Consider the following 22,349-nt stretch of genomic DNA (forward strand, 5'->3'; position numbering starts at 1 on the left):
TTTTGCAATTAGTGTTGCTGTTGAATATGAATAATTTTTAAAAGTACTTAAAACATTTAAGAATTTAGGATATTAATTTCTCATGATTAGTTTTCTATTTTTTTTTTTTTTTTTAAAGCAGAAGTGGGACTGAAAGTAAATCCTGGCAGCTTCTAAGCATCATAAAGCATCATCATCAACTAATTAATTATTAAAAGAGGAGGCATATACTTTTGTGTGGCAAACTGCACTTTGCTTTCATTACAGAAGGACCTATTAGGACAAGGCAGTGAATGCTCAACTTTTTCAAATGACATTTAGTATGTCCTCACCAATTGTTTCCTGAGCCAGAAATATCAGTGATGAGTTGCTTGCTGTCAAATACATCTCTCAGTGGTCCTTGGAGAATTTCATTAACTACTCCCTCTTCCATGTCAATCAAAACTGCCTGAAAAAAGAGAATTTAAATTTGGAATATTTTCTCTAGTAATTTATAAATCCAAGAATTCATGAGCTGTAAGTTATATTGTTCTTTTTTACAATTTAAGGTTAATTAAAATGTTTCTTCATGTAATATATTGTAAGATTAAAGGCGTGCACCACCAACACCTGGTTAACCTTCCTTTTCTTAAAATCAAAGACTACTAACCAACAACCAGAAGGGAAAGACAAACTTGCAGAGAAACAATTAACTCAAATTTTACTGCCATGTTACAAAGTAAGAACCCTAGAAAATGCATCTTACTCGTGCTTTTAACGAAGATATTCTTCCTTTGGAAATACTGCTGCCATCACCACCCACTCTGAAACATAAAGAAATTGAGAAAGGATCATAAGACTTTCCAGGACTGGTAGTGTTCACTTTTACTTTCCCTTTCTGTCATACTGGTCAGGGGAATCAAACTCAAGTCCTCAGCTTGGCAGCAAGCCCCTGACCTCCTGCGCCACCTTGCCAGCCTCAGTAACCATGTCTTTGAGGCATTTCCAGTTTTGTGAGATAAGTAGGTATCTTTTTTGTTTAAGTTATTGTTAATTAGCTATTCTGCTGCGGCCAACACATCAAATGATATAAGACTACATACCACTCAGTCTATTTCTAGAGTTTTACTACAACCTGTGAATAAGCATAGCGTACAAGTCAATATAACTCACAGGACAGAGACCAGATGAGGAGCTGATTAAACACAGGTACAACAAGCCAGCAGTAAGTGAACTGTAATCCCCAGGTCAACGCCAATCAGCTGCCCAGCTTTGCTCAAGAGAATTTTGTTTAAATACAGCCACCTGCATTTGTTCATGTGCCTATTATCACCGAAGGCAGATGAATACCTGCAACAGACCTTATGCTCTGAAAAGTGTCCAAGTATTTGCTATCTGTTTTTTCATGCCTCCACTGTTGGTATATTCCTACCATGTTGTTAAAAAGGATCAATTTGATAGGCAGGTGTACACAAAGATGTGGTAGCAGTTTTCATAAGAGGTTTTGGGTACCACACCTGTGGAACAGAGGCTGGAACCCACACCACAAGAGATGTCCATGCCTTTTCCTCCTCTCCGAACTCTAGACTGAGAAACACAATGCTTTCATTTAAAAGTATATGACCCACAAGGTAGATGAGAATTGCCTGAAAATCCTCAGACTGTCAAATATGTGATAAATTTTATTTTATTAACTTGCAAAGAATTTGGTTTCATTATATCATTTTTCAAACACTTCTGCTTTTCTTTCTCTCCCCAAAGCTTCTTCCTGCTTTCATGTCGCATACTGACCTTCTGCCCCCACCTCTGTCTTCTCTTAGTCCCCTCGCATGGCCTACCTAGTTCTATTCAACTATGTAATAACCGAAGACGCGACTATCAAGAAAGGAAGGCGTGGCAGTGAGCTAGGGAGAGAAGCACATGAAAGGACTATGAACCAGACACATCTGCGAACACGGGACGAGGGAGAGGGTACTGAGGGCCTCTGATAAGTGAACTGCTCTAACACCTCCCTGTAGAGCAGCTCTTCTTCATGTGACCCCCATGAAAGGGTTGTTGGACCTGAGGGGGTCTCAATCCATGGGTTGAGAAACTCTGTACTAAGGTCAAATAGTCAATAAAAACCGACCCATGACATGAAAACTTGAGGTTTCTCTGACTGAAACATCATTCCAAAGTTAATGCAGTCTCTTTAAGGGCTCCTTTTGTTCCTTCCTGTCAAGGAAGCCTGCTGCTCGGCAGGTATGAAAACGTGACATGAGAACGGTCTTCAGTCACATCAGCAGACATGGCGGACACCATCACAGCCGGGGACTGCTTCCAGAACCCCTTAAGCAAGCCTTCCACTCTGCTGACCCAACAGGAAGGAATCAATGCCAATGCAAAGAAGGACTCTCAGCCCCTTACCTGGCATCCACGTTCCTGAAGAAACTGCTGAGTGCATCGTCATAAATTCCTTTCTAAACACAAAGCAAATAAAGCATTTAAGTTTATATTCTCCCAAATCCTTCCAATTTTAGTAATTCTACAGCGCTGAAAGGGCCACCAACCCAGGTTGGTTCTTCCAATTGAGTCTAAAGAGTAAGATACCTATAGAACTCATGGGTTAAATTTGAGAGAGTGATGAAAAATGTATGCCCTATAGGACTGTACAGCTGGTACACCAAGGGAGAATTTCCTGGGATACTAGATCGTCTGATAGAACCTACTGCCTTTTTAAAAAAGGAAGACCGCTGAGAATTAGGGACAACCAAGACCAAACTCTTTGGCCTGTGACTTACAGCAACATGGGTTTAAAAATCAAACTGGCTACGTTCAGCATGAGAAGATCCTATGCAACTTATGATAAAGATATAAAGGCAATTTATGGCATAGATAAAATTGCTCAAGTGAGACCAGAGCTGGGCCCCGTAGCGAGAACCTCAAGAGAAACCTTTCTTCTCCGCTGGCGGGCCCGGGTGACAGGTGGGGGGCCCAGGGCGAGCGCGTACTTGGTTGACCGCCGCGTGCTCCCTCAGCGCCAGGTCCCAGAAGCAGCAGCCGATCTGGTTTCCGCACTGCCCGACTGCGAGGATGAGAGAGAAGCACGTTAGGAAGACAAGCAGGTGCCTGGGCTCCGCGGCGACCCGGGGGACAAGGGGGCCGCTCACCCTGCACGACCACCGACTGGGTCATCCCGGCCCGCGGACAAGCAACGGGAGCGCTCCCGCTCGGACTCCCGCCCCGACATTCGAGCCCAAAGACGCGTTACGACGGGCGGCCGTAAGTCACGTCGCTGCCGCAAGAAGCCACTGTCGTTAAGACCGTTTCATCGCGTCGCGGGATTTTCGCGCAAGCGCATTTGCGACTAGCTGTTACCATAGCGACTGGGCCTCCGACAGGTAAATCCTAGCTGCCTTGTCAACATCTTTGGGCATCTGCAGCACCGGAGGCCCTGGTAACGGACGGGTAACTAGGTTTCGGAGTGGCATTTTAAAGAAGGGTCTTTCAAACCGATCCCAGGCTAGGAGAGGCGCACAGTCTTAACGGCCAGGGCCGCGGGTCGGACTCCTCGGGACGTTGCCCTAGTGTCGTTATCTAACAGAAAAACGAATGTCACGGAGCGCAGAGAAACCCCAGACAAATAGGCTTTTCCAAGAACACCCGGAGCTAGGTACACCTGACCCAATGGCACAGCTTTTAGAGGCCAACCTCAGACTCACTTTTAAGGTTTCTGGAGAATTCAAAAGCAATGAAGACATAAATCCAGCTTCTCAGGACAGCTGACAGTGTAGTTGAACACTCGCACGCTGTACTCCAAAGACATGACCTAAAATATTATGGGGCACTGACAAGGAGGGCAGTGGACAAGGGAGCAAGATAAAACAGATGGGTTCAAAGTTACGGCATTTGATGGATGTTCGTCGTAGACGGGATTTAAATAAGAATAGGGGGGTGGCAAAGTTTGAAAAAAAATCAGTTATTTCCAGAAACTGAATTTTTACTGACCAAATTAAATAAGATTTCACTTAACTAAATCATGAATTTAGGCCGGAGAGATGGCTCAGTCAGTAAAATGCTGCCACAGAAGCGTGGGGACCTAAATGCAGATCCACACTGCTCACAAAGAAACCAGGAGCCTGTAATCCTGGGTTTGGAAGGGTGGAGGAGGGAGGATCCCTGGAGTGTAGCTTAATCTGAGAGCTCCAGGTTCAGCTGGAAACAATGTCTTTAAAAAAAAAAAAAAGGCAAAATGAATGATTAAGAAGAGCATTCCACATTCACATCTTGCTTCCATACATGCGCGCACATACACACACACAAATCCGCAGGAACTCTGCTACCTTAATGAAATTAATACTTTTCCACAAAAATTTTTGAGAAACTACAAAACATTTAGTCTTGATTTAATAAAATTTAAGTTATACTTGCTATTAATGTGTTGTGATATGAGCCACAACATTTGATTGGCTCGAACACCTTATTTTGCCAGTAAGATAAATAATAGTTTGTTATTACACATTTTGGAAAGATGAGAAGTTTGAAGTTGTAGTGGCTAGTTTATACTTTCATATTTTTGCTCGGATGTTTTACACTTTTATTTTTACATCTCTCGTAATTAAGGGGCACAGTTTAGTTAAGAAAAATGTGAAGTTGCTGGATTTACTTTTACCTGCTTATTGGGGAGCACAGAGTCCATGGTGAAGGTACAATCAGACATTTGGGTCTTAAGGTTGAAATCCTCAAATCTGGGGCTTCCAAAATTTGCGAAACCCAGACAGATACTTAAGTTGTGCTGGGATCAGGCGGACTCAGCAGATTCAGGCGCCAACCCCTCTGTGTTCTGGCCTTTGTAGAACTCGCCAGTGCTGTTCTTCCGTCACTCTCCAGAAGTCGCGCAACAGCAGGAGCTGTAAGAACATCCTTACCAGCTTCGCCAGTAACTTCAATCTGGAGGGAGGCAGATGTGTCTGCTAAAAAGCCAGGTGAGCTAGAGCCTTCCACGCCAGCCACACCAGGACCTTAGGGCAGGCACATAGGTTAGCCAAGATGGAAAGAACTTAATGGCAGGTTGTCTGCAGTCTTACAAGCAAGACATTTTTTTTTTTTTTTGGTTATGAAGTCATTGAGATTTGGGGGCGTAATTGTATCGGGGTAATAACTGATTAATACATAGAAGAAATAGATTCAAGAAGATTTTACATGATGAGTATCAGCAAAAGAAAAAGCGATAGTCATGTAGATGGGTGTTATAAAAAGAAGGAAAGGGAGGGGAATGGGAAAGGAGGAAGGAAGAGGACATGTTAAGATGGGTGAAGCACATGATATGAGTTAAAATCTAACCTAAGAAGGAGGAAGGAGAATTTACATAAGTACTTTGCACTGTGGAGCAATGGAAGAATATGATGAGCACAGTAACAAGATACTAGAACAATGCATTGAAAAATATAAGCCAATTTGAGATAAAAGAAATAAGGAAACCAATTAAAGAGGAAACCACCTTTAAGAATTAATGGACAGGTTTTAAAATCATGGAAAAAGCAGACTAGAGAAATGAAATCAAATTACTGATATAGAGAAAAGGCTTTGAGTAGTCACAGAGAATTCTGAGGGAAAGGTGAAAATTTTTGAAGCTATCAAAAATTATATTCATGGAGGAGCACAATGGCTCAGTTTGAGATTAGTAGATATCCCTGCAATAGAGAACACAGAGTACGCAAGGACAAACATACTTAATGATACAAAACAATGAAAAGTGGATAAAAAGGATGCAGTAAATTCCACAGGAATATTTCTGTAGGACAATCAACATCAGTAACTATATCTTGTTTAAGTTACACAGTTTTCAGAATAAATAATTCTTCAGGTTTCTTGGCAAGAAACATTGAGAAGAAGAAAAACCAATTAGGCTGCTTTTATTGATGGATAACAGGGCACATCTTTATATCCGTTTGTAGTGTTTCAGCAATTGTTGGAAATTCTATCCTAACCCCAGGGTGAAATTCATTTAATTGCTTTTAAAAAATGAAATTAAAGTCAGCAACTGAAACATCAATTTTAAAAGTCAAACATTGTGACATGGTACAACCCCAAGTTATACTTACTTGATATATGCTAAGGGGTGACAGTAGGAAAATATTAAAAATCATTGGGTTATTTTTTATAATTAAACCTCTATGTTTCTATAAGAAGCAGAAAAATGTGCACATACAGTAGAGACACTGCAAATAGTAACCTGCAATCTCCAACCTGAGCTAAGGTGTCGAGTGTAGATGGCGTGTAGAGTGCGTAGTGTGTGCATGGTGTGTGCTCAGAGCCAAGGCAACCGTGAGAATACACAGCCCAGGATAGGCAAGCACTGCCAGACACACGACAAGCTCATTACAAAGTGTGCACACTGTGTTCTCAGAGCCAATGCAACCATGAGAATACACAGTCCAGGATAGGCAAGCACTGCCGGACACATGACAAGTTTATTACAAAGTGTGCACACTGTGTGCTCAGAGCCAAGGCAACCTTGAGAATACACGGCCCAGGATAGGCAAGCATTTCCAGACACACAACAAGTTCATTACTTGCTTGATTTTTAATTTATGATTGTTGTATGTTGGATGGTTGTCAAATATTTCATTTGGTTACATGGCCCAACTATTTAAGAAGCCATGGTCAGGGGGGTGGAGAGATGGCTCAGCAGTTAAGAGCACAGCCTGTTCTTCCAAAGGTCCTGAGTTTAATTCCCAGCAACCACAGATCTGTAATGAGATCTGGTGCCCTCTTCTGGCCTGCAGGGAACACGCAAACAGAACACTGTGTACATAATAAATAAATAAGTAAATAAATAAACAAATAAATAAATAAATCTTAAAAAAAAAAAGAAAGCCACAATCAAGCACATACGGTAGTGGATACACTTGGAAATCCTCTCCAGGGTTGCAAGGAGAATAGGATACATTCAGAAGAAATTATAATTCTATGGCTTCCCAAGTTGTCATTTAACTAAAATTTGATCTTGTGGTCACTTATCCACATTTATTATTGTACACTGTCCCTTCTGAATCCATCTCTTGTGTAACTTGACAGTCAGTAGTGTTTTTACCAGCCTTTCAGATCTACTCTTTTTTCTTCCTGGAAAAGGACCTTTGCTTACGATGCTGTTTGCTCCCTCCCTAACCAACCAGATTTCTTTTTTTTTGATTTTATTTATTTATTTATTAAAGATTTCTGTCTCTTCCCCACCGCCGCCTCCCCTTTCCCTCCCCCTCCCCCAATCAAGCACTCCTCCCTCGTCAGCCCAAAGAGCAATCAGGGTTCCCTGTCCTGTGGGAAGTCCAAGGACCACCCACCTCCATCCAGGTCTAGTAAGGTGAGCATCCAAACTGCCTAGGCTCCCACAAAGCCAATACGTGTAGTAGAATCAAAAACCCATTGCCATTGTTCTTGAGCTCTCAGTAGTCCTCATTGTCCGCTATGTTCAGCGAGACCGGTTTTATCCCAGGCAAAAGCAAATAGAGTTTCTGCTCTAGTGGAGTTTACAGACAAAGAAATCTGGTTTGTCCCATCCCTTTCTACACAGTTAACACCTACTTATCTTTTACATTGAGATTGGCTATTCTCATCTAGAGTTTATCTAACCTGTAAACTCCACTAGAGCAGAAACTCTATTTGCTTTTGCTCATTTCTTTTTAACATTTAACATGGTGTAGTTCATGGTAGAGTCTCGGGGGGGGGGATGTTAGATGGACAAATCAAGTATGATAATAGGCCTGTTTTCTTGACTACAATCTTTTTATTGTATTTCATGAATATGTTATTTAAAGGTCATTATTTGGGGCTTATGATCAAGAGAGCACATCTGGAGATTTCACAATCCTTTTGTTCCTTATTTATACTTACGTATTATTGCTTGTGGATACTGTTGTAGATCAAACCCACTTGGTCTTCTGATATTTTACTTAAACTTGCCAGTTTTCACCAATAAGTTTGTTATCTGATTTAATTATCCCACCTGCACAGGAAACTTGACACAACCCATACCAAATAAATTGCTGAAATAGCACCACAGGGCTTTAAAAACTAGCAGCCTTGAAGATACTCTACTTTGTGGCTTTAAAAACTAGCAGCCTTGAAGACACTCTACTTTGTGGCTTTAATGCCATTCCACATATAAACTTTTGGTGATCTGTTTAGAATTTCAGTGTTAACCTCCTGTTGAAATTCATATCTAGTTTTGACGCCCAAACCCATCATATTTCCACTGTTACGTTGTCTCAAACATACCAACTTCAGCTTTGTTTGGCATCTTAAGAATCTGGTTAGATGACAGTCATGAGCTAGGTAACAATGGGCAGCAATTACTTCAGTTGTCTGACTGACACAGTAAGTTAAACTTAGTGTTCTCTAAGATGAAATTGTGATCAATGTATTTACATGTAGCCCTCATAAGAGAAAGAAGATAGAGGTAAGATTTTTATCCAATGTGAACTTCACTCTTAGATAAGATGTCAGTTTTCTGTAAGAAGTTTTGAAGCACAGAAGTGAGGACTAAGTATAAACGCAGTTACCAAGACTTCCATAAAGCTAAAGATTGGCTGGCTTGAAGGTTAAACTAAAGCACTTCAAAGTAGGACCAACGTTGAATGGAACAGCTGTGGCTACAGATGCCCAGGATTGGGGGGGGGGTGATAAGGAGTCCTAAAGGTAGGATTAGCAGGAAAGAAACTCTAGCACAAGGAACTAGATTAACAAGTTTGTATAAAATGGAGTCTTTCCTTCCCAACTGTCATTCCCTCCGTTTGGGAATTTCAAGGATGTCTGGATGAAGCAGGAGAAAAGGGTGGTCCAGGCATGACTAGAAATGGCCCAGGACGTGAAGAATTCCAGGTAAGAAGAGATTCAGAATCTCATCTCAGCCTTTGTGTTGAGGCCAAGTGCAGAGACACAGTGAACCTGGCTCTGAGTTTCACGACTCTGAGGTGGGAGAATGGTGTAGAGAGACTGGGGGACTTGCTCTTGATTGGTAGAGGAAGTCTGGGAGCTGGTGATGAAGAGGAAATGTGTCTCAGCTGGGGAGAATCAGGAGTGTGATTTTATGCAGATTGATTAGTTATATGTCTTTATAGCTTAGATACATAATGTCAAAAGTAAGGCACTGACAAGAACAAAACTCTGAAATCCTCAGTTTTCTATTGAACAGGCATTTTGTTACCAGAGCTGTGAACTGAGATGTTCCATTCATTAGCAGGCAGGAAGCTATGTGAAAGAATCTTCTGATGTCATAATTTCTGGGTGTCACTGGAATATTTGATCGTCATTTCTTTGGCAAGTCTATCCTTCTATGGAAAGTCAGTAGAAGCAATTGATTTATTCACCTCTACAGGAATCAGACTTGGCCTATTTTGGTAAGTCTGTGTTTCCCTGAGCTTAATGTTTATACATATAGTGAATTTAAACCACAGGTGACTGTGTTTATAAAGATCATCACTGAATAAAATCCCCTTTCTTGATAATGGCCACAGTCTACTAATCAAATTCTTAGAACTGAATACTTTAGTTTTATTATTACTTCCAATGAATACTTATTTTGAATAGACTACTAGGCATAAGAAACACTTTAAAGGCATTTTCTTGTTTCCCATCCCTTGTGTATTAATAGTTAAACATATGTAAATTAAATCAAGATAGAGTTATTAAATGTCCACTATGTGCCCAAACTCTTTTAGCTATAAAGGATTAAATAATGACGAAGATGGAGAAAGAATGATTGAGGATATTTAAAACATTTTAAAAAATGATTAGGGCAGTGCTTCGCAATGGGGAGAAGTTTTGCTTCTCTCTCTACCAGGAGATATTTGGCAATAACTTCTCTTCCTTCCTTCCTTCCTTCCTTCCTTCCTTCCTTCCTTCCTTCCTTCCTTCCTTCCTTCCTTCCTTCCTCCGTCTCTCCCTCCTTCCCTCCCTTCTTCCTTCCCTTTCTTTTTCTTTTTTAAACTGTCAAACTCTGGGAGAAGGTTGTTGTTGACATCTGTAGGGTGAATACTGAAGAACATTTTACAATGCCCACGACAGTCTAACTTTCTCCAGCTTAGGATCAATTGATCTCAAATGTTCATAACACCATGACTGAGAAATCCTGAATTGGAATAATTAAATTATAACTGTTATAAAACACAAAGAGAGGTCTATGAAGACTTAGACAATAAGGGTTATGGAAGAATTCTTCCTCTAAGGAAGGGAAATAAAAATTCAAACTTAGTGAATAAATTTAGTCTAGCAAGTAAAAGAAGTGACCAGTGGGTTGTGGAGAGTTCCAGGCACAGGAAACAGTAGGTAATAATGAATTTATTTATGTACATATATTGCATATATTTAATGTTTCCCATTTACATGAGTGCTTACTAATGCTCAGTATCTACTAAAACTGTAATTACTGACTGAACACTTACTATGTGATGTGGGACGTCCTCTCTTTATGTGTTGCTTTTATTGGTTAATGAATAAAGAAACTGCTTTGAGCCTATAGCTGAGCAGGGTATAACAGAGCCTGAAAATTAAACTGAATGCTGGGAGAAGGGAGGTGGAGTCAGAGAGGAGCCATGGAGCTGCAGCCAGAGATAGATATGTTGAAACCTTGCCTGTAGACCACAAACCTCGTGGTAAAATGTAAAACACTGGAAATGGGTTAATACTAGATATAAGAGCTAGCTAGCAGCTCACTTATATATATAGCTTAGCAACTACTTATATAACAAGTAATTGGCCAAACAGTGATTTGAATAATATAGTTTCTGTGTGATTATTTTGGGAGTCTGGGCGGCCAGGAAAACAAACAAAGTGGCCTCATACTACAACTATGTGTCAGGCATTGTATTTCCCATAATTTATCTCTTTTAAACGTATTATTCCCAGAAAGCAGATATTATTGTTATTCTTTGGACAAGTTGTTAACAAACGTCCAATAAAGAGAGGACATCCCACATCACATAGTAAGTGTTCAGTCAGTAATAACAGTTTTAGTAGATACTGAGCATTAGTAAACACTCATGTAAATAGGAAACATTAAATATATGCAATACATGTACATAAATAAATTCATTATTACCTACTGTTTCCTGTGCCTGGAACTCTCCACAACCCACTGGTCACTGGTTGATAAGTGCTTTTACTTAGATCATGATATTGGGATGTCTCAGATTGCAGTGGTAACTCAGGAACCCAACTCTCCCAAGGCCAATTGCTTAACTTACACACTATAATATAGGGGGTGGGTGGACTAAATGGTTACAGGAACAAAAGGTTTATCTAAAAGTATCTGAGTGGGTATGAAATTCTTCTCAAAGAAAGCCTACCTTAGTGGAGAGGCATGGAAGGGTAGGGAATGAAGACTCAAGCTTGCTGATGTCAATATGGGTAGGCAATTTGATCTTTTTTCCCCCCACAATAAAGACATCACTGTTAACCACAGGCTAACCACAACATAGGCACAATGTGCTTATACTACTTGGAACTATTTTGAATTTGTCATACAACTTTAAATTGTTTATAAGGGATATTTGTATAACAAAGACTCAGAATCTTCAGATGTCACCTTCTGAATGTTTTTGTAAATGTATAACAAAATTGTAGCATTAAAAATGTCAACTTATCTTTGAATGATAAGCACCACCGTTATTCTAACTTTGTATTCTAGGATTTCAGTGAATTATGCCTTTTCGGTTTGGGACCCAGCCAAGGAGGTTTCCGGTGGAAGGAGGAGATTCTTCAAATGGGTTGGAATCAGGCCTGAGCTCCAGTGCTGCCTGTAATGGGAAAGAGACGTCACCCAATAGGTGAAGTCTGATTGTCTTGCCAACTGAGGTTATGGGTATTGGCTATCATCCATATGAACTATGACATTTACTATTAGCAAGAAAAAATTAAACCTAGGAATTCAAACACTGCTGTTATTAAATTAGTACCAACAGAGCCCAGGTTTAAGTTTATATTTCATAACTTTGTAAGTCTAGCCAGTCCTTTCCCTGACCCATGAATTTTTATCTAGATTGTGTCTCTAGTCTCAAGATCAACGTCAAATCACCAGCGTAATTATGTGTAGAATATTGTTCTAGGTACAAGACTACAAATGTAAGTCTGGAGACCTCAGACTTAGTGTTGCTTGGATTAGATCACTGACTGAGACGACAGTAGAGGTGAAAGCCCTGAGAGTGAAATCCTTTTACAAAATCGAAGCAGACTATTGCAAGTAGGATTTGTCTTGCTGTTTACGAACAGCAAAACCACAAACAATACACTGTTAGTTCTCTTAATGGATGAGAGTTTTAAGGGTCACAGAGTCAGGTCAATACTTAGTAGGTCAATACTTTATGAAACTGGCTACATTATCCAAGGCTGATTATCTGATGATTATCAGAAAAGGAGCTCAGTCACTGGAAGCATTTTGAACTGGTGTCATCTAAGTGTTCTTTTAACTCCGAGATTCTACCCACATTTGAGCATTATTTTGTTAACTTTCACTCCACAAATGTTCTAGTTTTAAAATTACTCAGCCAAAGTTATTGAAGTCTCATTTCTGAATTAATTTTCATACTACAGTCATATGCATTTTGCCATTGAAGTTTCATTTCTGAATTAATTTTCATACTACAGTCACATGCATTTTTGTCATTTAGTAATTACTGCATACCCTTGAAAATGAACATCTGGAGCATTAATTTTATTTTATGAATTTCCTATGATTAAATATATGGCAATAGTCATATTTTCTTTGCTATGTACATGTAGACTCTCATTAGAACCTCTGTGTTATCAATTTCTGTGACATTTGAAGGCCTCAGAGAGAATTGAAATAGTTGAAAAGATCTTTTTTTTTTGCTTTGAGAATAATTTTCTAATTATTAGTATCTTAACTCTATTTCACTTGCCCTTTCAATCAGGCAACTCCGAAGATGCCCTGGAAGTCATTGCCTGACAATAACTGATGTTCCCATCACTGTCTATGCAACAATGAGAAAGCCACCTGTGCCAAGCAGCAAGGAAATGCATCCCAAATAGCAGCATTAAGTCTCTGTCGAGGGTTGACTAGGGTCAAGGGTAATGGGCCGGTATCATCCTGTGGTCTGTCTCGTAAACAAATAAAGGTGGTGGCACTACTTGAGTGATGCCAATAGCTGGGTAGTGGATTTTAATAAAAACAAAAAATGTGGTCAGTAGAACACACACGATGAGAAGCCATTAGCTGCATCGGACAAGGCAGACTACTTCACACTTCAAAAGTCCTGCTCATAGCAGAGTACTAGTTCTGAAAATTCAAGATAAAGCCTGATCTATGATGGTCATAATTCCAGATTCTCAGAGCTTATACAGAGCGGAGAGGTAAATGAAATTTCATCAGCTAAAGAGAAAAGGCCATGCATAAGTGCGGGCTCTGAGTCCTGTCTCTATAGGTCTAAACTACCTCAACAAAGAGACAGTATAATTCTACCTGATCTTGAACATAAGATGAGACTCAAAGTGGTCCCTGAGTAACACAGTTGTCAAGTAAAGATGCAACACTCCTTAGAGAAAGGAAACTCAGTCTAGACTGAAAGTTGCCCAACAGTAGGAAAAGAATGCAGGGCAGGTGCCAAGAAGGCCCCAAGAGCTCATCCAAGGGTGAGAATGATTAGTGTTTCAACCATTGTAAAAAGTCCTTCCCCCCCTTCTTCTTCCTAGCTATTCCTCCCTCCTTGCCCCAATTCCTTCACTTTCTCCCTTCTTTCCTCTCTTCTCTCTTTCTTCCCCTAGAGATCCAACTCAGGGTGTCCCACATGCTGGGAAAGTACCCTACCACTGAATTACACTGTCAACTAAAAAGATCCCAAGTCCTTAGTCCTTGCCACAGTGAGAACGGGGCTAGACTCCACGGTGAAGGCTGTGAAAGGGAAGACTGATTTCAGGGAACTTTGCTGTGACCAAGTGTGAGGAGAAGAGATAAACAATGATATTTTCAGAACCATGTCTTACAACTCAACAGGAGTCAAGTGGAGGAAGGAGAGAACTGACTCCCACAGGTCATCTCTGGCCTCTGCACACACATCAAAGCATACATGGCCACACATATGTGTACTTAAATGTAATAAAAAGCAAGAAGTAGAGAAATAATAGAGGAAAACAGTGGAACCCAAGCCTTTTCTTCACACGATTAGTAAACCTGATAAACGTTGAGTAGAATTGTCAGGGAGAACAAGAGACACAAATTACTGAGAATCGGTATTGACAGTGGAGCGTCACTGTTGATTTTACAAGGATAAACACCCTTGCAGCACAATGGATGCTTTAACACTGTCTCCCTGCATTCTCTCACATTACTGGGTATAAGCATGCTCTCCCAGAGTGGTTCATATTTTCATAACTTGCCTCCACATTGACATTAGCTCATGACTACTTGAAAAGACAAACTGTTGAGGCTGTGGGCAGAGGTCACTGTGAACTCAGTGTGATCTGGCTAGGTTGACCAGAATAAATCCCGAGCTTCCTCTTGTCGCCACCCTTTGGAGCTCGGGAGAGTGCTGCAGCTGGCTGCTGGAGTCAGCATCCTACACGTTCATGCTTGTGCCTTTCTGACCCATGCTTACACAGACCATCAGGACGTGTCATCCTTCAATCCCGTTCCTTCGCTGACTATCCCATATCTCTCTCATGGTCTCTTCAAGGAACAGTGTCCTCTGCTGTAAGCTTAGGCCTACCTTATTCCCTGATTTTGAGAACTTCCTGACAGATGTCCGTCTTTCCTCCTGTCTTCTCACACTCTCAAGCAAGTCTCGAGCTCAAAGGAATCAAAAGTAGAAATGTCAAGTTTTGCTTTTCTCAGCCTTCCAGGAACATTATGATGTCTTGGAAGGTGATATGAAAGGAATAACCTTTATGGAAACTCTGCTTGCCTGAAGTTCATGCAATATTTACTGAATATACATGCCAGACAAGATTCTGGACTCTTTTGAACAATCCAGAAATTCACAGTTTATACTAGAAAACATTTTATTCTATATGTATGAGTGTTTTGTCTGCAGTACTAGTGTACCTGCAGCACCCTAGGAGGACAGAAGAGGGTGGCAGAGCCCCCTCAACTGGAGTTACATGTGGTTGTGAGCTAACAAGTGGGTGTTAGGAGAAGAATTAGGGTCCTTTGCAAGAGCAGTATTTACTCTTAATCCTCGAGGCATCTTTCCAGACCCTGGCTTCCATTTTTGAAGTTGTATGAACTTTTTATGAGGAGCTAACAGATGGGACACCAATGACAGAAATGCTTCCACCCACGTGTAGCATGGGGATCTGTGAGTTGAAGTGGAGTTACAGGAGTATGTGAGAGGGGTTATGTATAGAGTCATGAGCAACTTACGGGTGGCTACATCACTGAAGAAAAAGGTTTTCTTTATCAATGTTTAATAACCTATTTTCATTGGAGGTGGGGCCTCATGAGCCCCTCCCCCAATAATTGTTAAGGACTATACATGTTCAGAGAAAGGCAGAAACTGTTTAATACCCCTCATGAATGGGCCTAATTCCCAGCTGAGGGCTGAGGGGAATCATTGCTGGACAAAGGGTAAAGGCTGTGCCATCCTGTATCTACAGAACGGCAATGCCAAGATCTGCATGCCTGAGGATGTGTGCCCTGAGCTTCTAAAATCACATTTCAGTTGAAATCTCTTCAGCTTCAACTTCTATTAGTGTCTGATTTCCGTGTTTCATAACCCAAACTCACAAGAGAAAATATTCAATGGCTCACACTCGTCTTTTCATCCCAGGCACTGTCTTGTCCAGTCTGTTGTGGCTGTAAGAGAGGAAGTGGAACACAGGCACACCGAGGGGCTCCATCACACACAGGCACACTGAGGGGCTCCGTTACACACAGGCACACTGAGGGACTCCGTTACACACAGGCACACTGAGGGGCTCCATCATACAAGGACCTCCTCATTCTGTAGGGGCTCTGAACTGGCAGGGGCCATGAGGGAGAAAAAGCACATAGCTCATTTTCCCCCCTTTGTATCAAGTACTGATAATGCTATGCTTAGCTGAAAGAAGAGAAAGAGGAGGTGGAGAAGGAGGAGGAGGAGGAGGAAGAAACCCTTTTCCTTTTGAGTCTGGGAGAGTGAAGTCTCATCTAAGAACGGAGTCATGTAAATGGTGAAGCTTCAGTTTCAGAAGGTCACTGTGTGTTTTTAAGTGGTACATGACTCGGGATTCTTATCTTCTGAGCGGAAGAGGATGAAGTACTGGCTGAAGTACTGGCTCTGTAAAAAGGTGGCTTCCTTTCAGTCCAGAAAATATTAAACTATACTGCAATTTCCTCTCCTTTAAAAAATTTATGCATGTGTGTAGTGATATTCCATTTGTATTTTAATAACTAAAGCTTGCCTGAAGAGAGTTAAGCAGCTGCACCGACAGCCTTACAGCCCAGGCAGTGCTGACACACACCTTTAAGCCCAGTTTGCAACGTTAGTTTGCCATAGAAACCAGGCAGTAGGTTTCTAAAGGTGCACGTCTTTAATCCCAGCCCTAGAGAGGAATATAAGACAAGAGGAGACAGCTCTCACACATAGTCTCATTCTGAGATTCCTGGAGGCAGGCTCGTCATTTCAGAATGAGGTAGAGGTAAGAGCCAGTGGCTGGCTGATTTGCTTTTCTGATCTTCAGATTGAACCCCACTTTCTGTCTCTGGGTTTTTATTAATCGTGCTGCATTAATGTGTGCACACATACACGAGACCCGTGAGTGCTGATGCTCACACATCCATGTGCCCTCTAAATGCTGCTGCACACATGGCTTCTGTTGGGACGTCATAGGTTAACCTGCAATGGTGTGGGGCTGAGGAGCCAACTCCATTAGGCTTGGATGCAGACCCATCCCCACTCAGGACTCATCTCCCCAGCTCCATGAAAGCATAATCCAGGAGAGCGGTTTCTAACCAGGTCCTCCTACTCTAAACTGAAAACACTCTTGTAAAGACGAAAACGGATGATCTAATTGTAGGTTGTGAACAAGTCAGGAAATCTAAGGTAAGACAAAGGAGCCGAGGACAAACATTGGGGACAAGTTGAACGACCTCCCCTGAAAGACTGGCGACTCTGAGAACGTAGTGACACAATGGGCATCCTGACGCTGGTTTGGAGCCCTTCCACTTTATTAGGGACGGGAGCAATAACTTAGCCAGCTGAAGGACATGGGTTCTCAATAGAAGGAATTCTGCCACCTTTTCAATCGCTGTCCACCACAGACATTTTGGACCCATAGTGTAAATTCAAATAAGAAATAGGAAGTGGCCGGTCTCTGATTTATTGAATTCCCCTTCAACCAGGTGAGAGCTTCCATGGGGGAGGGAGCTTGGACCCCTCCCCCAGTGGCTCTATGTTTATTTCAGTGTGAGGAAGAGCCGTGTCCTGCTATGTCAGGCTGTGGGGCAAGAGTTGATGCTCACGGCCCCACTGACCAGGGCCGCTTTACTGAAGCTCACTGGGCGCCCGTCAATCACAAAGTGGCGGATGCAGCCTGTGTAGGGTTTACTGGGAGCCAAACGTGGTGTCAGTAGAGACTCTGAAAAGAGAAAAAAAAAAAAAGGCAGACATTTCAGTGGGGAAATTCAAAACTCCTATATTACCTCCTGGTAAAAACTGGAAAATCGCTCAGACTGTCAAAATGATTCTCACACCAGCAATGGCACAGGGACTAGCGGGCTCCCACGACCGGCACTCACTTTTGAACAATGAGAACACAGCGAGGGATTGTGTGTGTGTGTGTGTGTGGGGGGGGTATTTATGCTAGCCATGTTTTCTCTGGGCACATTTCTGTGCACACTGTGGCTGTTTTCTAGGGCTGCAGTTCGCTGCTTCCCCGTGAAGCCTCAGCAGGGAGTTCTCGTGACCTATCCGTGCAGAGCCCAGTTCATTTCCCAGAGGCCTCGTTTATTTACTGTGTTTTGCTGAGAAGGGAAAGGAATTTGAGCTTCCATGTTATTTTTGGACAGAGTTAATGTTTTTGTTTCATTCCTATCTTCATTACCCGTCACCCTTAAGTCTATTTTTTTTTTGCCAAGCTTATAGAAATAATGAGAAAATAATGAATTCAAACGAGGTAGAATTGAATTTTTCTGAGCTCAGGGCTTACGAACTATAAACAGGGAAGTGGTAGGTAGCATGGATTCTGTATGGACACAGGTGTCTTGTGTGTCGGGGGAACCATCTCATCTCACAGTAATTAGGCATCTAGAGGAAGGCTGGTGTTTATTAATTGTACAGATGCAATTAGGAGTTTTGGGATGAGAGAAGCGATATCAATTAAAGCAACTTAGAGAGCTTATAAATACTATAAAATTAAAATCCAGTTAGTCAAAGCTCATTATAACACACAGTTATATGAGCAGTGGCAGACAAAAGGAAAAAAAAAAAAACACTTGGCAATCTAACTCAGAAAGGAACATAAAACAGAGCACCAAGCAAACAGCATCAAGCAACTGTCCCCATGCGTACTTCTCTGCGGTGTAGAGTAAGTCTGCACAGCAGCTGTGCGCTGAAAATGAAGAGCGGAAGCAGCATTCTGTCTTTAGAATGGTAATCGTAAAGCTGGAGATGTGAAAGGGGCCCCAGAGACCACTTCCTTTTATGTGTATCTAATTTACAGTGGCTGCATGTTTGCAAAGCCTGCTCCGTGGACTTCATCTTCAGAATAAAAACTGAGGAAAGGTTTGAGAGAAACCCTTTAAAGCCTCTGGCCACTCCGGGCACAAAGGAACATGGCTTCTGTTGTGCCTGAGTGGTCCGCCCTTGCTTGGTTCATGCAGAAAATCATCTGGAGGAAAATTACCATAGCAATTATGGTCTGCATGATTTACCATAAAATTAATCTTAAGTAGTGTCAGAAGAGTACCCCAGGGCCCTAAGTAATTGATTAACAAAATTAACACATTTGTTTGTCTTTATGTTCATGTGTGTGTGTGTCTATATGTATGCATGTGTGTAGTGTGCTGAAGTCAGAGGGGTGTGCTGGCTGTCCTTCATGATTTCTCGCTGCCTCATTTCTTGGAGGCAGGCTCTCTCCCCAAACCCTGAGCAAACTACTTTGTTTCCCTCTACGTTACTGAACTGTTGAGGCTGGGTGGTCCCCCTGTCTCTGTTGCTCTCAGTGTTGGGGCTATATTCATGGTGAGGACACTATCAAGCTTTCGTGCAGGTCTTTTTATGCTTAAGCATCAAGCACTTTTACCTGTTGAGCCATTTCCCCATCCCCCAAACACATACTTTTAAGAGAGAATGTTTCCAAGATGGAAAGAAGATTAGACTATATTTTATAGAAAATAATGTGGTGTTCTCTATAGCGATTGGTTCGACTTGGGAATGGACTTCACCAACCTCAAAGACTCTTTAATTTTTAAATTACGATATAGCCAGGTTAATTTGTGTGTGTGTGTGTATGTGTGTGTGTGTGTGTGTGTGTGTGATGGTTAAATGAATTTTATTTATTACCTTTCTGTTTTTTTTTAAACCTTTCTGTTCTTTTTCAAGATAGGGTTTCTCTGTGTAGCCCTGGTTGTACTAGATCTCAACCTGCATGTAGATCAGGCTGGCCTCAAACTCAGAGCTCCACCTGCCTCTGCCTCTCAAGTGCTGGGATCAAAGGCATGAACCACTGCTTCCAGGCTGTTCATTAACTTTCTAGTGAGATGTGATAGTTTTTTTTTTTGTCAACTTGATACAAGTCAGAGTCACCTGGGAAGAAGAAACCTCACCTGTGGAATTGGTTCAATGAGATTGGCCTTCAGGTGTGTCATCGGGGTATTTCCTTGATTAATGACAGATGGGTAAGGGCGCACCCCATGATGGGCAGTACTGCGCCTGTGCAGGTGGCCCTGGGCTGTACATACAAAGGAAACTGAGGAGCCAGGAGGAGCCAGGCAGTAAACAGCATTCCTCCAGGGCCTCTGCCTGAGCTCCTGTCTCAGCTTCCCTCCATTTCTCCCCAAGCTGTTTTGATTACAGTGTTTATCACAGTCTTGGGAAGCAAACTGGGACACGAGAAAAATGTGTCACCAAAATGACGAATTGTATAAGAGTGACTGGCGTTTCAAGAGAATTCAGGGCATACAGGATTTCTATCTATGCTTAATTTCTTCAATTATCATTCTTACTGCCTTGGTTTCTGATGCGATTTTAGTGGAATTAAACTCAAGCATCTCAGGATGATAGAATTAATCACAGTCAGCTTAAATTATAATTGCATTTGCTGAAGGCTTGCTGGCATGTTTCCTAGGTGGAAACGAGGAGGGGCAGAGGGCCGGTGGCTCGGACCACAGGTTAGCGCGTCCCTGTGGGGTGGCTCACTAGTGAAATTTTGCTGCCCATTACGTGGGTTGGACACCTTGGTTGTTGACTCAGTCTGTGGCGCTTACTGAGAGACTCAGAAAGCAGACAAAAGGCAAAGATGAAGTTCTTTGGAATCACAAGGTGAACAGCTCAGGCCCAGGGAGAAGCAAGTGCTATAAGGCTCACACTGGAGAGACACACTCGCCGTCACTCTCACACTGGAGAGACACAGTCATTCTCACACTGGAGAGACACACTTGCCATCACTCTCACACTGGAGAGACACACTCGCCATCACTCTCACACTGGAGAGACACACTCGCCATCACTCTCACACTGGAGAGACCTGCTTGCTTAGACAGACCCAGAGCTTAGACAGGTGCTTGGCGGGGAGTGCTGGATGGGATGAGGGCTTGCTCCCTGCCAGCAAGCAGTGTACAGGTCTAGCTGCAACAGCATTCTAGAGTAACCTGTGATGGTTTGAATGAGAAATGTCTTCCACAGTCTCAGGTATTTGAGGTTCCCAGTTGATGGTGCTGTTTGGGAGGTTTAGGGGGTATGGCCTTGTTGGTGAAAATGTGTCACTGGAGGGGGGCAGTGAGAGTTTAAAGACATACTCTGTTTTGAATTTGCTCTCTCTGCCCTGGGCTGCTTGTTTACAGTATGATCAGCTTCCTGATCCTGCTTCCATGCCTTCACTCGGCCATAGTAGACTGTAACCCTCTGAACTGTAAGCCCAAACAAACTCCTTCTACTGCAAAATAGCCTTCACCATGGTGTTTTAGCATGGCAATAGGAAAATAACCAACGTGGTTTTGTAATGTGGTATTGTATGCACCCTAGTGAGGAAAGATGGAAGGAAAAGCCCAAGTCCAGAGGATCAATAAGGAATTCGGTTGGAGGGGTAGGGGAAGCTGTTCCTTGAAAAAGCATCAGAAGAAAAAGGAAGAGCAACGTTTACTAGAAATTCAATCCCCGAGTCCTTGAGAGAAGGCCTGGAGCAAAGACAGCATCCCTGAACATTAAAGAACTGCAATCTCAGGTAGTACAGGGAGCCCTGAGGCCAGGGCACAAAGGGGGCAGATGCATGCTTTGTTTAATTCTGTGTGTGCTGGAAGCCTGGGAAATAGTTAAAGCTACACCGTGATTTCTAGGGAGGAAGCAATGTCGAGAAATAGAAATGACATGAGAGAGTTTTTACAGGGCCTTCTCTGCAAGGGGCCTTCTCTGGAGCCCTGCTCAGAATCAAAGCCAGAACAGAGGCAGAGGTCCGGGGCACAGCGGTGTGAGCGCCTGTGTGAAATAGAAGAGGGGGCTGCCTTCGAGGGTCTTGACTATGCCTTTTGGCTCCCGAGTTACCCATTATTGTTAATGCTGGTGTCTTAGTCATGGTTCTATTGCCGGGAAGAAATACCACAACCAAGGCAAATCTTACAAAAGAACACATTTAACTGGGGACTGGTTTACAATTTTAGAGGCTTTGTTCATTATCCTAATTCCCATGGCAAGAAGCATGGTGGCATGCAGGCAGACATGATGCTGGAGAAGTAGCTGAGAGCTTTACATCCTGATCCTCATGCAGGAGGGAGAGAAAGAGAGAGAGAGAGAGGAGAGAGAGACTCAAAGACCACCCCACTGACACACTTTTTCCAACAAGGTCACCCTTCACCCATGGGCCATTCTCATTCAAACCACCGCAGCTCCTGTCTGAAAATGTCAGCCTAGAAAGAGGAATACTTGGTTGCTACTAATTTGAGAGGACACGAGGTGAGATCATTGATTTTTATCTGTAGAATTTTTTAAAATTATTCACTGCTTTTGTATGATAGTGTTAAAAATCTATTTGGATTATTAAAATCCTCACCAAATTCCAGGTGAAACTTAAATATCTCCATCTTATATCCTCCTCTCTACTTCTCATTTTCAACTTTTCCAAGTTGGAGAAATACGTAAGAACAGCCTTGTTCGACGGAAGATAATGGCCATTGTTCTAGGGGCAAAAGGTAGTTGCAGGGGGCCCATAAGTGTCTTCTCACTATCCTGAATTAGGCCCTCTTTTGGCTGCTGTTTCCAGGACTGTAG

At 42.2% G+C, this 22,349-nt stretch overlaps 3 protein-coding genes across 12 annotated transcripts in view; 1 reads left to right on the plus strand and 2 right to left on the minus strand.

The window, feature by feature from the left end:
- Tube1 (tubulin epsilon 1) overlaps positions 1–3,288 on the minus strand; it is a 17,929-nt gene extending 14,641 nt beyond the window's left edge. Inside the window, exons 1-5 of one of the 3 annotated variants that reach the window (XM_050138020.1) lie at positions 3,108–3,288; positions 2,949–3,022; positions 2,365–2,417; positions 725–782; positions 312–427 (exon numbers count right to left, since the gene is read on the minus strand). In XM_050138020.1, the coding sequence (XP_049993977.1) occupies positions 312–427; positions 725–782; positions 2,365–2,417; positions 2,949–3,022; positions 3,108–3,132 (326 nt within the window). In that variant the 5' untranslated portion in view covers positions 3,133–3,288. Of the gene's footprint in view, positions 1–311; positions 428–724; positions 783–2,364; positions 2,418–2,738; positions 2,871–2,890; positions 3,023–3,107 lie in introns of those variants that run through there. The other 2 variants (XM_050138021.1, XM_050138023.1) reach the window with 2 other exon arrangements.
- Fam229b (family with sequence similarity 229 member B) lies at positions 3,245–17,073 on the plus strand. Of its 7 annotated transcripts, none has more exons than XM_050138026.1 (5): positions 3,245–3,338; positions 4,794–4,922; positions 9,176–9,335; positions 11,624–11,762; positions 12,867–17,073. In XM_050138026.1, exons 4-5 carry the CDS (start codon positions 11,638–11,640, stop codon positions 12,982–12,984), a joined length of 243 nt encoding a protein of 80 aa, XP_049993983.1. In that variant the 5' UTR covers positions 3,245–3,338; positions 4,794–4,922; positions 9,176–9,335; positions 11,624–11,637; the 3' UTR covers positions 12,985–17,073. The 7 variants fall into 7 exon arrangements, with proteins under 7 accessions (XP_049993983.1, XP_049993984.1, XP_049993985.1 ...); XM_050138027.1 differs by having other exon boundaries at positions 3,297–3,405; XM_050138028.1 differs by having other exon boundaries at positions 3,320–3,394; positions 9,131–9,335.
- A 138-nt stretch (positions 17,074–17,211) lies between these two features.
- Lama4 (laminin subunit alpha 4) overlaps positions 17,212–22,349 on the minus strand; it is a 143,991-nt gene continuing 138,853 nt past the window's right edge. For both annotated transcript variants that reach the window (XM_050138019.1, XM_050138018.1), the window contains exon 38: positions 17,212–17,505. In XM_050138019.1, coding sequence (XP_049993976.1) covers positions 17,360–17,505 — 146 coding nt within the window. In that variant the 3' untranslated portion in view covers positions 17,212–17,359. The remainder of the gene's footprint in view (positions 17,506–22,349) is intronic.

The sequence above is a fragment of the Alexandromys fortis genome, unplaced genomic scaffold, assembly GCF_014885135.2.
Source record: "Alexandromys fortis isolate MF-2015 unplaced genomic scaffold, M_Fortis_MF-2015_v1.1 scaffold_14, whole genome shotgun sequence".
Taxonomy (NCBI): Eukaryota; Metazoa; Chordata; class Mammalia; order Rodentia; family Cricetidae; genus Alexandromys; species Alexandromys fortis.

Excerpts from the sequence above, each read along its gene's own strand:
- Fam229b (XM_050138026.1), top strand. The coding sequence starts at position 11,638 with ATGCCTTTTCGGTTTGGGACCCAGCCAAGGAGGTTTCCGGTGGAAGGA. Across the intron at positions 11,763-12,866 it reads AAAGAGACGTCACCCAATAG|GCAACTCCGAAGATGCCCTG; the intron begins GTGAAGTCTGAT and ends CCTTTCAATCAG.